Below are 12,838 nucleotides of genomic sequence, written 5' to 3' on the forward strand. Positions count from 1 at the left end.
CTATACATTTATGATAAAAAAAATTAATATAGTGGGTCATGATTTCCACATTTATTATTTCAACCAATTTTTCTTTCTATGATTTTATCTCTTATCTTATTTTACTAGTTTTGTACTCCATAAAACTCGTGTAATATATCACGAAGGTGATTTTCTGAGAATGAATTAATATAGATATTATGAGATAACATTAGTTGCTATAGATATTAATGTACTATCAATTAAACATGTATGGTCATTGTTAATATGGCATTGGGTAGTTCAAAACGGTGCACTTGCAATTTTTCAGACCATCTTTAGTGTCACATAATCCGTTCATGAATGAGAGTATGAGAGATGGAGTAGAAGTCTTCAATGAAATTTTTTTACCATCCCCAATAATAAAATAAAAAATGATGTGCCCAGCATATATTTTGGCGTATACATAGACGGGGACACACAGTGAGTAGTCAGTCACTGCGTTGATTGGCTAAGAAAGACAAGATTTCATGCCTGCCTTAATCAAAAAATTAATACTCCTACATACTGTAATCAATCATCATTAATCCAGAAAAAATCACAAGTCACATGTAAACGGAGAAACCATCCCTTCACTAATCCATACCTATGCATCTGTGCCACTCTTCTTCTATATAAACCCTAACACAGTTTCTACAAAAATCACACCACAAAAATGTCCCTCTCTTCCCCTTCTTCCTCTCCACTTCCAACTATTTTACTGTTGCTCTGCATTTTAGCTACAGCCGGAGCTGAAACTGTTCCCAAAAAAGTCGGCCATGGCTACCGCTTAGTCTCCATCCAGGAGTCCTCCAATGGTGGCCTCGTCGGCTTACTTCAACTCAAGCAGAAGAACAACATCTACGGCGCCGATATCCCCCACCTCCAGCTCTCCGTCAAGTAAGTCTCTACAATTTCCCCCAAAATTAGTGGCTGCATTGCGGCCTAATTAACAAATTTCCGCAGGCACGAAACCGGCAGCCGTCTGAGAGTCCACATCACCGCCGCGGAGAAGCAGAGATGGGAGGTTCCGTACAATCTCCTTCCGCGGGAGAAGCCTCCGCAGCTGAAACAGGCGCTCGCCTCTTCAAGGAAGGACGCGCTTACGGCGACGGAATACGTGGGGACGGAGCTTATCTTCGCGTACACGAAGGATCCTTTCAGTTTCGCGGTGAAACGGAAATCCAACGGCGAGGTTCTGTTCAACAGCCGCGCGGAGGCGTCGGATCCGTACAGCGATTTGGTGTTCAAAGAGCAGTATGTGGAGATGTCGACAAAATTGCCTAAAAATGCGTCGCTGTATGGTTTGGGGGAGAACACGCAGCCCCACGGCATCAAGCTGTACCCCAACGATCCCTACACTCTCTACACCACCGATATTTCGGCGATTAACCTGAATGCGGATTTGTACGGGTCGCACCCGGTGTACATGGACCTGAGGAATGCCGGTGGAGAAGCGCGCGCTCACGCGGTTCTGCTCTTGAACAGTAACGGCATGGATGTTTTCTACAGGGGCGATTCTCTCACGTATAAGGTTATCGGGGGTGTTTTAGACCTTTACTTCTTCTCCGGTCCCACGCCGCTCGCTGTCGTCGATCAATACACGGCGTTTGTTGGCCGACCGGCGCCGATGCCTTACTGGGCTTTTGGTTAGTTTTTTTTTATTTTCCCTGTTTGTGTCTCTGTTTTCAATCCTGTTTGTCTTGTTGGGTTATTCCGAAATTACCAGTTTTTGATTGCTGTGCATTTATGGCGTATTTAATTGAGTAATGCATAATGTGTTAGTAGATAATAATAATATGACTAAATAGTGTAGAATGAATGTTTATAAGGTTTAATGAGCTAGGATTGCTGATTTAATGATTAGATTGAATTATTTAGAGCTTTGAGTATGGGATTTCTTTTGCTTTGTTTCATATTAAGAAATGGATATGCTTCACCTACTCTAGATTATGTTATCACTAGAAATTTATGATTAAGCTCTCTCTCTCTCTCTCTCTCTCTCTCTCTCTCTCTCTCTCTCTCATGCCCATACTAGGACCTTGGCATGAACACCGTATTTAGATGAACATTAAATTCCTTAGTTGAACATGACTAGTTGCAGTTAGGACCACATTTTGTCTGTGACCTATGTTAATGAGGATGAGATTGATTGGAAGATTTACCTTTTTATTAAAAAATAAAAAAGTACTAGATCTTTGTGTAAGTAGTATATTTGCAAATTACTCTGTCTCAAAAGTTCCTTGTGGAAAGTAAAATTAGAACTTGATGGTTTCAAGATTGAATAGTCATAAACAAGTACTATGTGCTTATGATTAGGCGAAATATTTTATAATAGTGCAGAAGCACTTTATTGAATAATCTTGGCTATACATAAATCATTAAAAGGAGACAGGAGTATTTAGCAATTCTAACTTTCTATGTACGTGGAACTATTTCTTTCATTCAACATGTCACGACACCTTGCCCACGTCGCATATTACATCCATCATCTTTATTTAGGCTCATTTGTCTTCATGCTTGTTTTTCCCTCTGTTGCTATATGCTGCATATTTCTCCAATCTGTTTTATGTAATTTTCGTTTTTTTTCCCATAGTTTCACACTTCACGGCATCGTTTTCTTAGGTAGATAGAAATTTCTTGAAATTGCTAGTAGTAATTTTTTTCCAGACAAGTTAGCATTCCAAAGTTGAGAGTTTCGAACTAAAACAGTTACCCATGTGAGAGAATCATTTACTGTACTATTCCAATATATACTTTCTCAGCAAAGATCTTTTGTCCATGACTATGACCATGACCCTCCGAAAAATTATTGGCCCACATAAACGCATGCATTTCATATTGTTTTTCTACTTTCCATCATTCAACACCAATAAAGATGCTCAACACCTCCCATTTTCTAAATTGATATATATTCAACTATCCTATTAAGTACTCCATTTCTCTATTTCTTACATTAATAATATCACCACTACACACAGGAATCTCACCAAACAAAAGGTAGGCAAATGTTGACAATAACCTTATCTTCACATCCTATTTTCCAAGGGGACCATTACATGGGCTTTCTCTAAAGCTGCTGATTCCTGCCCCACTCAATGGGCTGGCTTGATTGACCCTGAACGAAAACTTAAGCCCTATGGGAATGGGCTGGGCCGGGTAGAACAATTTGGCTCGTTTATCTTTGCTCTCCAACTATGCTATGATTGTTGGCTAATTACAACCTTATTGTTAGTAATATTCCTTTTGTTCTTTCTCATTATTAATTCTTGATAGAAGACATACAAACTATTCCATTATTGTCCGATCTTGTGCATAATAGTACTATATATGAACGTCCATGTAACTAAAAAGGATGAATATCCTAACTATTTTTGGGCAGGGTTCCATCAATGCAGATGGGGATACCACAACTTATCAGTTGTAGAAGATGTTGTCGACAGCTACAAGAAGGCGAAGATCCCACTCGACGTGATATGGAACGACGACGATCACATGGACGGACACAAGGACTTCACTCTCAACCCTCACAACTACCCTCGCCCCAAGCTGCTAGCATTCTTAGAGAAGATCCATGCCCAAGGCATGAAGTACATTGTCATAATAGACCCTGGGATCGGCGTCAACAACACCTACGGTGTCTACCAACGTGGACTTGCCAACGACGTCTTCATCAAGTACCACGGCCAGCCCTTCCTCGCCCAGGTCTGGCCAGGAGCTGTCAACTTCCCTGACTTCCTCAACCCAAAAACAGTCGAATGGTGGGGCGATGAAATCCGCCGTTTCCACGAGCTTGTTCCTGTTGATGGCCTCTGGATCGACATGAATGAGGTCTCCAACTTCTGCAACGGCCTATGCACGATCCCGAAAGACAGGATATGCCCAAATGGGACTGGACCGGGGTGGGAGTGCTGCCTTGATTGCAAGAACATCACCAAAACGAGGTGGGACGATCCGCCCTACAAGATCAACGCATCGGGCATACAAGCACCGATAGGCTACAAGACCATAGCAACGAGTGCTTATCACTACAATGGCGTGTTGGAGTATGATGCTCACAGTTTGTATGGCTTCTCACAGGCGATCGCCACCCACAAGGCGCTGCAGGGCCTACAGGGGAAGCGCCCGTTCATCCTAACCCGTTCCACCTTTGTTGGATCAGGGCATTACGCGGCACATTGGACAGGGGACAACAAGGCTACATGGGAGGATTTGAAGTACTCAATCTCCACAATGCTCAACTTCGGCATATTTGGAGTTCCAATGGTAGGATCGGACATCTGTGGATTCTACCCTCCTCCAACAGAGGAGCTCTGCAATCGTTGGATCGAGCTCGGGGCTTTCTACCCCTTCTCAAGAGATCATGCAAACTTCTACTCGCCAAGACAAGAGCTTTACCAGTGGGAGTCAGTTGCAGAGTCTGCAAGAAATGCTCTAGGCATGAGATACAAGCTTCTGCCTTATCTGTACACGCTCAGCTACGAGGCTCACACAACGGGCGCTCCCATCGCCCGTCCCTTGTTCTTCAGCTTCCCGAACGAGGTCAAACTATATGATTTAAGCACTCAATTCCTGCTTGGTAGCAATGTGATGGTGTCCCCGGTTCTTGAGCCAAACAAGACAACCGTGGAGGCCGTGTTCCCTCCCGGAAGCTGGTACAACATGTTTGATCTTGCAAAGGTGATCGTGTCGAAAGAATCGAGCCATGTCTTGCTGCACGCGCCACTGCACACGATCAACGTGCATGTGTATGAAAACGCCATAATCCCAATGCAACAAGGAGGGTTGATATCTAAAGAAGCGAGAAACACGCCTTTCACGCTTGTTGTAGCCTTCCCGCTCGGAGCCAAGGAAGGGAAGTGCGAGGGGAGTCTCTTCCTCGACGATGATGAGCTGCCGGAGATGAAGGTGGCAGCAGGGTCATCAACCTACGTGGAGCTATATGCGAAGATTAGTGATGGCGCGGTGAAGGTGTGGTCGAATGTTGAAGAAGGTGAGTTTGCTTTGGAGAAGGGCTGGATTGTGGGGAAGGTGGCTGTGCTAGGGTTGGAGGGTAGTGTTGCTAGCACGGTGGATGTTGAGGTTGATGGGAATGCGGTGGAAGATGCTTCTGCGGTGGAGGTGAGCACGTCGGAGCATGAGATGGAGGCGGAGGAGGGGAAGAGGAAGCATGTGATGGTGGAGATCGGAGGGCTGGAGTTGCCTGTGGGGAAGAAATTTGCTATGACGTGGAAGATGGGAATCAAAGGCTGAACATATTTTCATTCTTCGTACTTCATAGGAGTATTTGCTGGATAATTATGCAATTAATTAATTAATATCCTATTTGTTATCTTGATATTGAGTGGTGAATAGAGGTTGTGAATGGGGAGGAGATGATGATGGAACATTTTACATCCCACTCCATTTAATCGCTTCAACACTTCATTTTATTCTCTTGAATTAAATGGGAGTTGCCTACAATGTACTTAGTACTATTGTTTAGCGAATGTTTGTTATGGATGAATAAGTACTTGAAATATGGAAATATATCAATTACTAAGTACATTGGCTGCCTGTGCATTTAGCTCTTCTATTGCAATCCTAGTGCTCGCTTTATGCGATTGGCTGCCTGTGCATTTATCAATTTCTTTTTAGGCTTTAGGGTTTAGGGTTTAATTTCTTTTCTAAGTATTTAAGTCAGCATGAAATTTTTTTTCTTTAATTAGGTAGAATCTATTTTTTACTAACATACTTTTTTTTTTATTAATTTTATATTAAAATTATAATATTTTAAAATTTTCTATTTTTAGGAGAGAAATGAAATTAGAGAAAAAAGACTTGCTAAAAATAAAAAATGATTTATATTTATGGGACGAGTTAAAATAGAATTTTTTTTATTTTTATTTTTATTGAGTAGAAGAGTATACTAATAAGTTTCGCATTGAATCCACAAACGCTAGATTTTTATACTCAATAGATAATGTTGTTCCTCAATTTAAAAAATAATATAGTTAAGTGTAAAAATATTTGAAAATTGTAAAAATTCCTTTAATATGATTATAATTACACCATATGTTTATGGACTAATGATGCAAATAAAACTATCGAAAAAATAAATCTCAATTATTTAGGGATCTAAAATTGTTTTCACTCATTGGTTGAAAGATGGGGTGATTTTGCTATTTTATTAGAGCATCCACGGTAGGGAGGATACTTCCCAGATAAATCACTTTTTTTTATATCTTCAGCCACTTCTGATTGTCCATAGCCACAAAAAAAGTTTTCTCAACAATAATGGACCCTTTTATTGGCCACATTTAACATTATTTTAGTTTTTACTTATTTTTTCAACGAATATTAAAATTATTGGGAAAAAAATAATTAGAAAAAATATATAATTTAATAAAAAAATAAAAACTAATAGCCAAAAACAAAATCATTTTGATTGGACTCATTTGCTCAAAATAATCAAAACCCATTTAAAAAAAAAAGCACAAAATTAACCTATATTCTTCCTCATTTAAAAAAGCCCAAAATTAATCCATTCAAAAGCCTATTTTTCATCTTCTCCCTCATTCTTCTCCTCTTTCTCTCTTCCTTTAGAAAACGAAAAAAAAAATATCAAAATTCAAAACCGATGCTGCCGCGGCTCACCCACCGCACAATAGACCGCCGCAAGCACCGCCGTGGCTAGCCGACTCTCGGCGCGTCCTCGGCGAGTAAGTGGCGGAGGGTCTTCCGCCCCATCCCAGATGTCCACGCTGCGCTGGAAGCTTCCTCCACTATAGTTTGTCGCGGCTAAGGCGATTCTGGGGCGTCGCCCCTACAGTGGATGCTCTTAATACCTCCGTCCCCCAAGTTTTGACACATTTACCATTTTGGTCCGTCTCTGAAAATTTGACACACTTCACTTTTACCATTTTTGGTAGTGGACCACATATTCCACTAACTCATTCCTACTCACATTTTATTATAAAACTAATACTTTAAAAGTAAGACCTACATCCCATCAATTTTTTCAACTCACTTTTCATTATACTTTTTAAAACTCGTGCCGAGTCAAAGTGTATCAAAATTTAGGAGACGGAGGTAGTATAAAGTGATAGAAAAAATAACTCATACTCCCTTCGTCCCACATAATTTTACCCAATTTTCTATTTTAGTCCGTCCCACATAATTTTACCCAATTTTCTATTTTAGTCCGTCCCACATAATTTTACCTATTTCACTTTTACCATTTTTGGTAGTGGACTTTATATTCTACTAACTCATTCCTATTCACATTTTATTATAAAACCAATACTTTAAAAGTACGACATACATCACATCAACTTTTTCAACTCACTTTCTATTACATTTTTATTAAAATTCGTGCTAAGTCAAATTGTGTAAAATTATATAGGACGGAGGGAGTATAAAATAAAAATACACCTGCTAACTCATGACGCATCACTAGGCGACAAGTGTCAAGTAGCTAAGACACGTGGCATGGATACTTTGGGTACCACCTAAGATTTTGGCGGGAAAAGAGGGGGCGTGGTGGGGCCCTTCGCCGCATTGGCGGGAACACCAAACAAGCCAAATCCGGGCCCACAATTCACTCTCTTTTTTCCTGCCACTCCCCCTTCTCCTACACTTGCCACCGCCCTTCAACTCGCAGCGTGTGTCTGTCAGTATGTGACTATTACTAATTTTCACTACTTGCCTTTCTACTCCTTAAATTCAATACTATGACCTTATTAATTAGCAACTAAAAATATATTTCCACGCAGCGAATTTCTTAATATGATCATATAATTAGGATGTTGTTAGATTTTCATAAAATTAGCTTTAATTTAGTTTGATATAAATAGTTAAAAAAAATAATTTTAAAAGAGAGTGATATGATAAATTCAAAAACTATAAAAAAAGTGGTTATCTTAATTATCACTTATATGGGATGTAATCAATTGCTAACTAATTACTAATTTCAAATTGAGACCAATTTTCAACTATTAGATTAGAAGATCTTGTGGTTAATATGATGCCAAGTGTAATATATTTTAAATTTAAATAATTATTAATTAAATTAAAAGGGTATTAATGTCAAATTCTTCCAATGTCATATTGTTGATATTTGTAATACACAATGTTGATATAAAAAAACACTTACGAAAATTATCATATGATAACATAATAACAATATTACCCTTTTGTTGATATTTTGTCTACTATTTATTGAGATTTTGTGAGCTTTAATCTCATCTACTCATTTTAAAATCTAAGAGTAGAGATTTAGTCTTGATTTTGGATTTGGGTGCTAAAAGCATTAGAATAGGACCCGTCACCTATGTTTTTTTAAAATTTTTATCATGGAATTGATATATACTTATAACTAACAAATGGATCTAGATCTAGAATATCTATTTCTAGTCCAAAAATTGATTGATTCTATATTCTTTTCTTTAAGAGGGTTCTTAAGAGATCACGCCCTACATAAACATATAAAATATTTTTATTAGATTTTAAAAAAGGTACTGGTAAGGACTATTTTCATTTAATTCCTCCTTAATCACTAATCACATAAATCTATTAAACTAATTCCATTTTGCATCTTTCACGATAAATAAAAAATCTCAAATTACCCAGAAGTGACAAAGTAGAGTACAACATCATCAAAAGTAAATAGACTGAAAAATCAGAAGCTAAAAACTTAACGAAGCTAAAAATTTAACAAAGCTAGCAGCATAATAAGTGCAAAGACAGAGTTGGAAAGAGAAAAACAGTAATCAAAAGCATGGCAAGCCATGAACTAACGACGAGAAGGTAAATATAGGAGGTATCTAAAATCCAAGGGGTACAATATTGCATATAAAATATCATAAGGAAGAAGATTATAAATTAGGTTCGCACTAGCTTATACTAGATTTGAAAATTAATCATTTGGAATTCGCTCGAAATCCATTTGATTTAGTATAATTGGTTATATTGTCGAAATACATGAAAAAATGTTAGTACAACAAATTATACTATTGAGTTGCTATAGTTTGTCATATTTATCAGATTCTAACATTTGTTCTGCTATATTCTAATTGAAATTGCGAATCTACAATTCATAATTTCGTGTATCATGTAACAAATCTAACTAGTTTTGGTCGCGGTTTCGTTGTGTACTTTCAGCAATACCCAATAAGATAAGAAATTAGATGATCAAATTCCTATTTGGAAAGGAGTGACATTGAAACTCTAGTATCTGAACAGGCAATAAACTAACGTATTTCATTATTTGTTATGAAGTAGAATTCATAAGTCGATCCCCTGTTAATAGTATTATTCTCTTAGAAAAGAGAGAAAATCCTACGTTAGAGCATCTCCAATGCCGGCTAGCCAACCGGCTAGGCGATTCGCGTCGCTAGCCGAACCATTGGAGTAGGCCAGCGGGAAATCGGCCGAAATTTCGGCGTGGGCTAGCCGATGGCGTGGCGCTGGTGCCGCCATTGTGGCGTGCCGATCGGCCAGCGCTATTTTTTTTAAAAAAATTTAATTCTTTTTTTTATTTTTTGAAAAACTATATAAACGCGATTTTCTTTATCTCTAAATTTCTGTACAAGAGCAACATCTAGCGATGGACAACAACAACTAGCCCAATACAAAATTAAGACCTAAAATAGAAACATGTCATACCGCCGGGCCGGGGGCCTCTCCGCGCCCCCGGACCCCCATGGCAAGCGTCGCCCCCCTTGACCACCGACAAACTATAACGGATTCAAGGCATACTAACATTTTTTAATGTATTTTTTTAATAAATTAGTGAGGAGTAGAGTGGGGCGGTGGCTCGTGTGTGGAAGTCCGAATTTTTTTTTATTATGTAATTTTTATTTTTTTTAGTTAATGTACTTTTTTTTATTTAAATAAAAATTAATGAATTTTCTCGTATATATCTCGTAAATTTAATTCGGTAATTTAATCGTAATTTTAATTCCGTAAATGTAGTATATTTTGAATTATTTTTATTGCGGCTGGCCTAAATCGATGTGGCGGTGGATTTTTAGTGCTGCTGACGTGGTAGGGAAAGAGAGTGGCTTGGCTATGGCTGACCTATTTGCATTGGAGATGCTATAAGAGATAGAGTCGATTGCCTTAAAAGTTACTCCCTCCGTCCCGCTTTAGCAGTCCCATTGACTTTTCTGCACTCGTTTTGTAAAAATGCTAATAAATAGTTAAAGTGGAGAAATAATAAAGTAAAAAAGAGAATAATGTAGATAAGACTCTTCTCTATATTATTCTCTTTTTTACTTTATTATTTCTCCACTTTAATTATTTATTATCATTTTTACAAAATGAGTACAGAAAAGTCAATGAGACTGCTAAAGTGGGACGGAGGGAGTAAATCATTTAGTTACCAAAAATAATGCGCCTAACTATTTTGCATTCGAGAATTAAAAAAAAAGGGAAAATGGCAATTCTGAATTCTGGCACGTTCATGATCAAGTGCAATTATATCCTCAGGAAGTTTAAATTTCTAATAAGATAAGCCTTGTTTTTTAATTTTTCATTTTTAAGGATTATTTTGTTAAATAAAAAATACTCCTGTATTGCAAGGATTACGATCTGCATGTCAAAGTTAGGTACATTTCATATTTCATATTTCATATTTCATATTTCATATTTCATATTTCATATTTCATATTTCATGTTTTTGTTCTAGTGTTTGAAATTTTACTTGATCCTTGTAGTTTTTTCTAAAAATGCACAATGATTGTCTTTGTCTCGTTGATTTGACATTGTAATTATATTTGTATTTCATCATTGAATTTTTTTTTTCATTCACGATTCACTTAAACATAAAAATTATGCAATTATGCACTTAAACATTCATCATTGTATTTCATTTACGGTTCACTTGAACATAAAAATTATGTAATTTTTTTTTCCATTCACCAGTGAGCACAGTTAAAAAAGTTTAAGAACATAAATTAAACGACTCCTTTCTAGAAAGTATCGATTCAATTCCTCAAGCCAACAATGATAAAATGAAAAGAAGTGGTACCAAGTTTTTTTTGGCATAGAGTATAAACAAACAAGTGGGTAAGTTGAAGCATTTTTTGTGTTCTTATCCTCCATGCAAGTGTCATTTATATTTTCTCAAGATTTATTTGGCCAAAATACAGAAATAAGATGAAGACTCGTTTTCACAGTCAGTGGCACAACCCACACAGTCCCAAATTCCACCCAATAGGTGAATTACGAGGCATCGCACATCGCCGTAACTATATGTTGTGAATTTAAAGTATTATATTAAATTAAATTAACTTATTTAATCATGTCAAAAGAAAGAGTTAATGGGCATATAATTCATGAGCTTTGACTCATCTCGGTTTTGTACCCTATTTTTTATTTAGAATTCACATTGACTGCAAGGTTCTCATGATTCATTTTCAACTAAAAAGAAAAACATAGTAGTTGGGGAAATAATTGCATGACTTACAGAACGATTTGTTGGTTTTTGTAAGAAAACGTATGGTTAATAGGATCTAATTGTTGGTGTGCTATTCGTAATTTGTGTAAAATATTGGAGCAATTTCAGACTCATATTTTGAGCATAATATTGGGTAAAATCTTGGAGTATTATTCAAAACTTTATGGCAATATTCGACATCATTTATGTTAAAAAGGGCGATTTTCTAGACAATGGAGGATCGAATTTTTTATATTCCTTGGTTGATTAAATTTCTGGGTGTTTTAGGAAGGTTAAATTTGAGATAGACAATGCACATTTGAGATAATTAACCGCATCAGTAAATAGACTATAGACCATCTGTGCTTACTATCGGCAATAATGAACTTATCATATTCATAGCCCATTTGCTTTCTTATACTATCTCATTGTCATAAATTACGTAGGAATGCACTAATCGTATTTTATCAGAATTTGTGTCACACTATTAGTACGTGGTTGTAGTACTAATATTGATCAATTTATTATGCCACTCAAACTTGTAACGTGAACGCTTTTAAACATGACAACGCCATACTCCTTTTGAACAAAAACGGAAAATATTTAATCTCCTCTAAAAATTTGTTTTATTATCATTTTCAAAGCCGGTGTAACCTAATAAACGATCCCAATTTTAGAATCAATTATTATATCATTATATTTTCGATTCAACAAAATTATGTCATGATAGATCCATAAATCATGTTTTCTCTTCTCGAGCTAGTGGTGATTTTCAGAAGAGAGAAAGTGGAATTAAACGTGTTTGACATCTTACAAAATCTAAATCCAAACATATTGTGCAAATCCAAATCCACGGATATTATGCAATAAATCTTGACATTTTAGATGATTTTTGAAGAGTTTATGAATTTAAAATTAATACGGATGGATGCGGTGATAGTGTAGCATAAGGGAGCAGCCGGCGATGGGCATGGATGATATGCATGAGCTATGGCATGGTCATCAGTGGGTCATCATGCATTAAATGCGCATACCCAAATATACCAGGCAAAATCTGTATATACGCTAAAAATACCACGCCATTACATTCCGCCTTTTCACTGCCGTTTTGACCACAGCAACAAAAAGTGACCGTCCGATCAGTGAGTGAGGGGTAATAAAACGGATAAGGCTAAAATAAAAGACAGCACGACAGATGTACAGAAATGTGGAGGAGGCTTACCTTTGTTTGTTTTACTTTTAAATTGATTTTTTCTTTCTTGAGATTTGCGTTATTGGTCACTCAAATTGATGTTGTGAAATTTATACATTTATACGATACTTAAAAGGAGAGTTTGGGAGGTATTTAGAGAAATAAGTAGAATGTTGAGGATATTTAGGTAAATTAATTATAATTTAATTGTAATTATTTTATAAGAAAAT

At 36.9% G+C, this 12,838-nt stretch overlaps 1 protein-coding gene across 1 annotated transcript; it reads left to right on the forward strand.

Annotated features, from left to right (window-relative positions):
- The first annotated feature begins 559 nt into the window (after positions 1-559).
- Positions 560-5,542, forward strand: LOC125205885 (alpha-xylosidase 1-like). The gene is made up of 3 exons (XM_048105059.1): positions 560-897; positions 964-1,646; positions 3,380-5,542. Exons 1-3 carry the CDS (start codon positions 674-676, stop codon positions 5,248-5,250), a joined length of 2,778 nt encoding a protein of 925 aa, XP_047961016.1. The 5' UTR covers positions 560-673; the 3' UTR covers positions 5,251-5,542.
- Positions 5,543-12,838: the final 7,296 nt, after the last annotated feature.

Source organism: Salvia hispanica, chromosome 2 (assembly GCF_023119035.1).
Source record: "Salvia hispanica cultivar TCC Black 2014 chromosome 2, UniMelb_Shisp_WGS_1.0, whole genome shotgun sequence".
Classification (NCBI taxonomy): Eukaryota; Viridiplantae; Streptophyta; class Magnoliopsida; order Lamiales; family Lamiaceae; genus Salvia; species Salvia hispanica.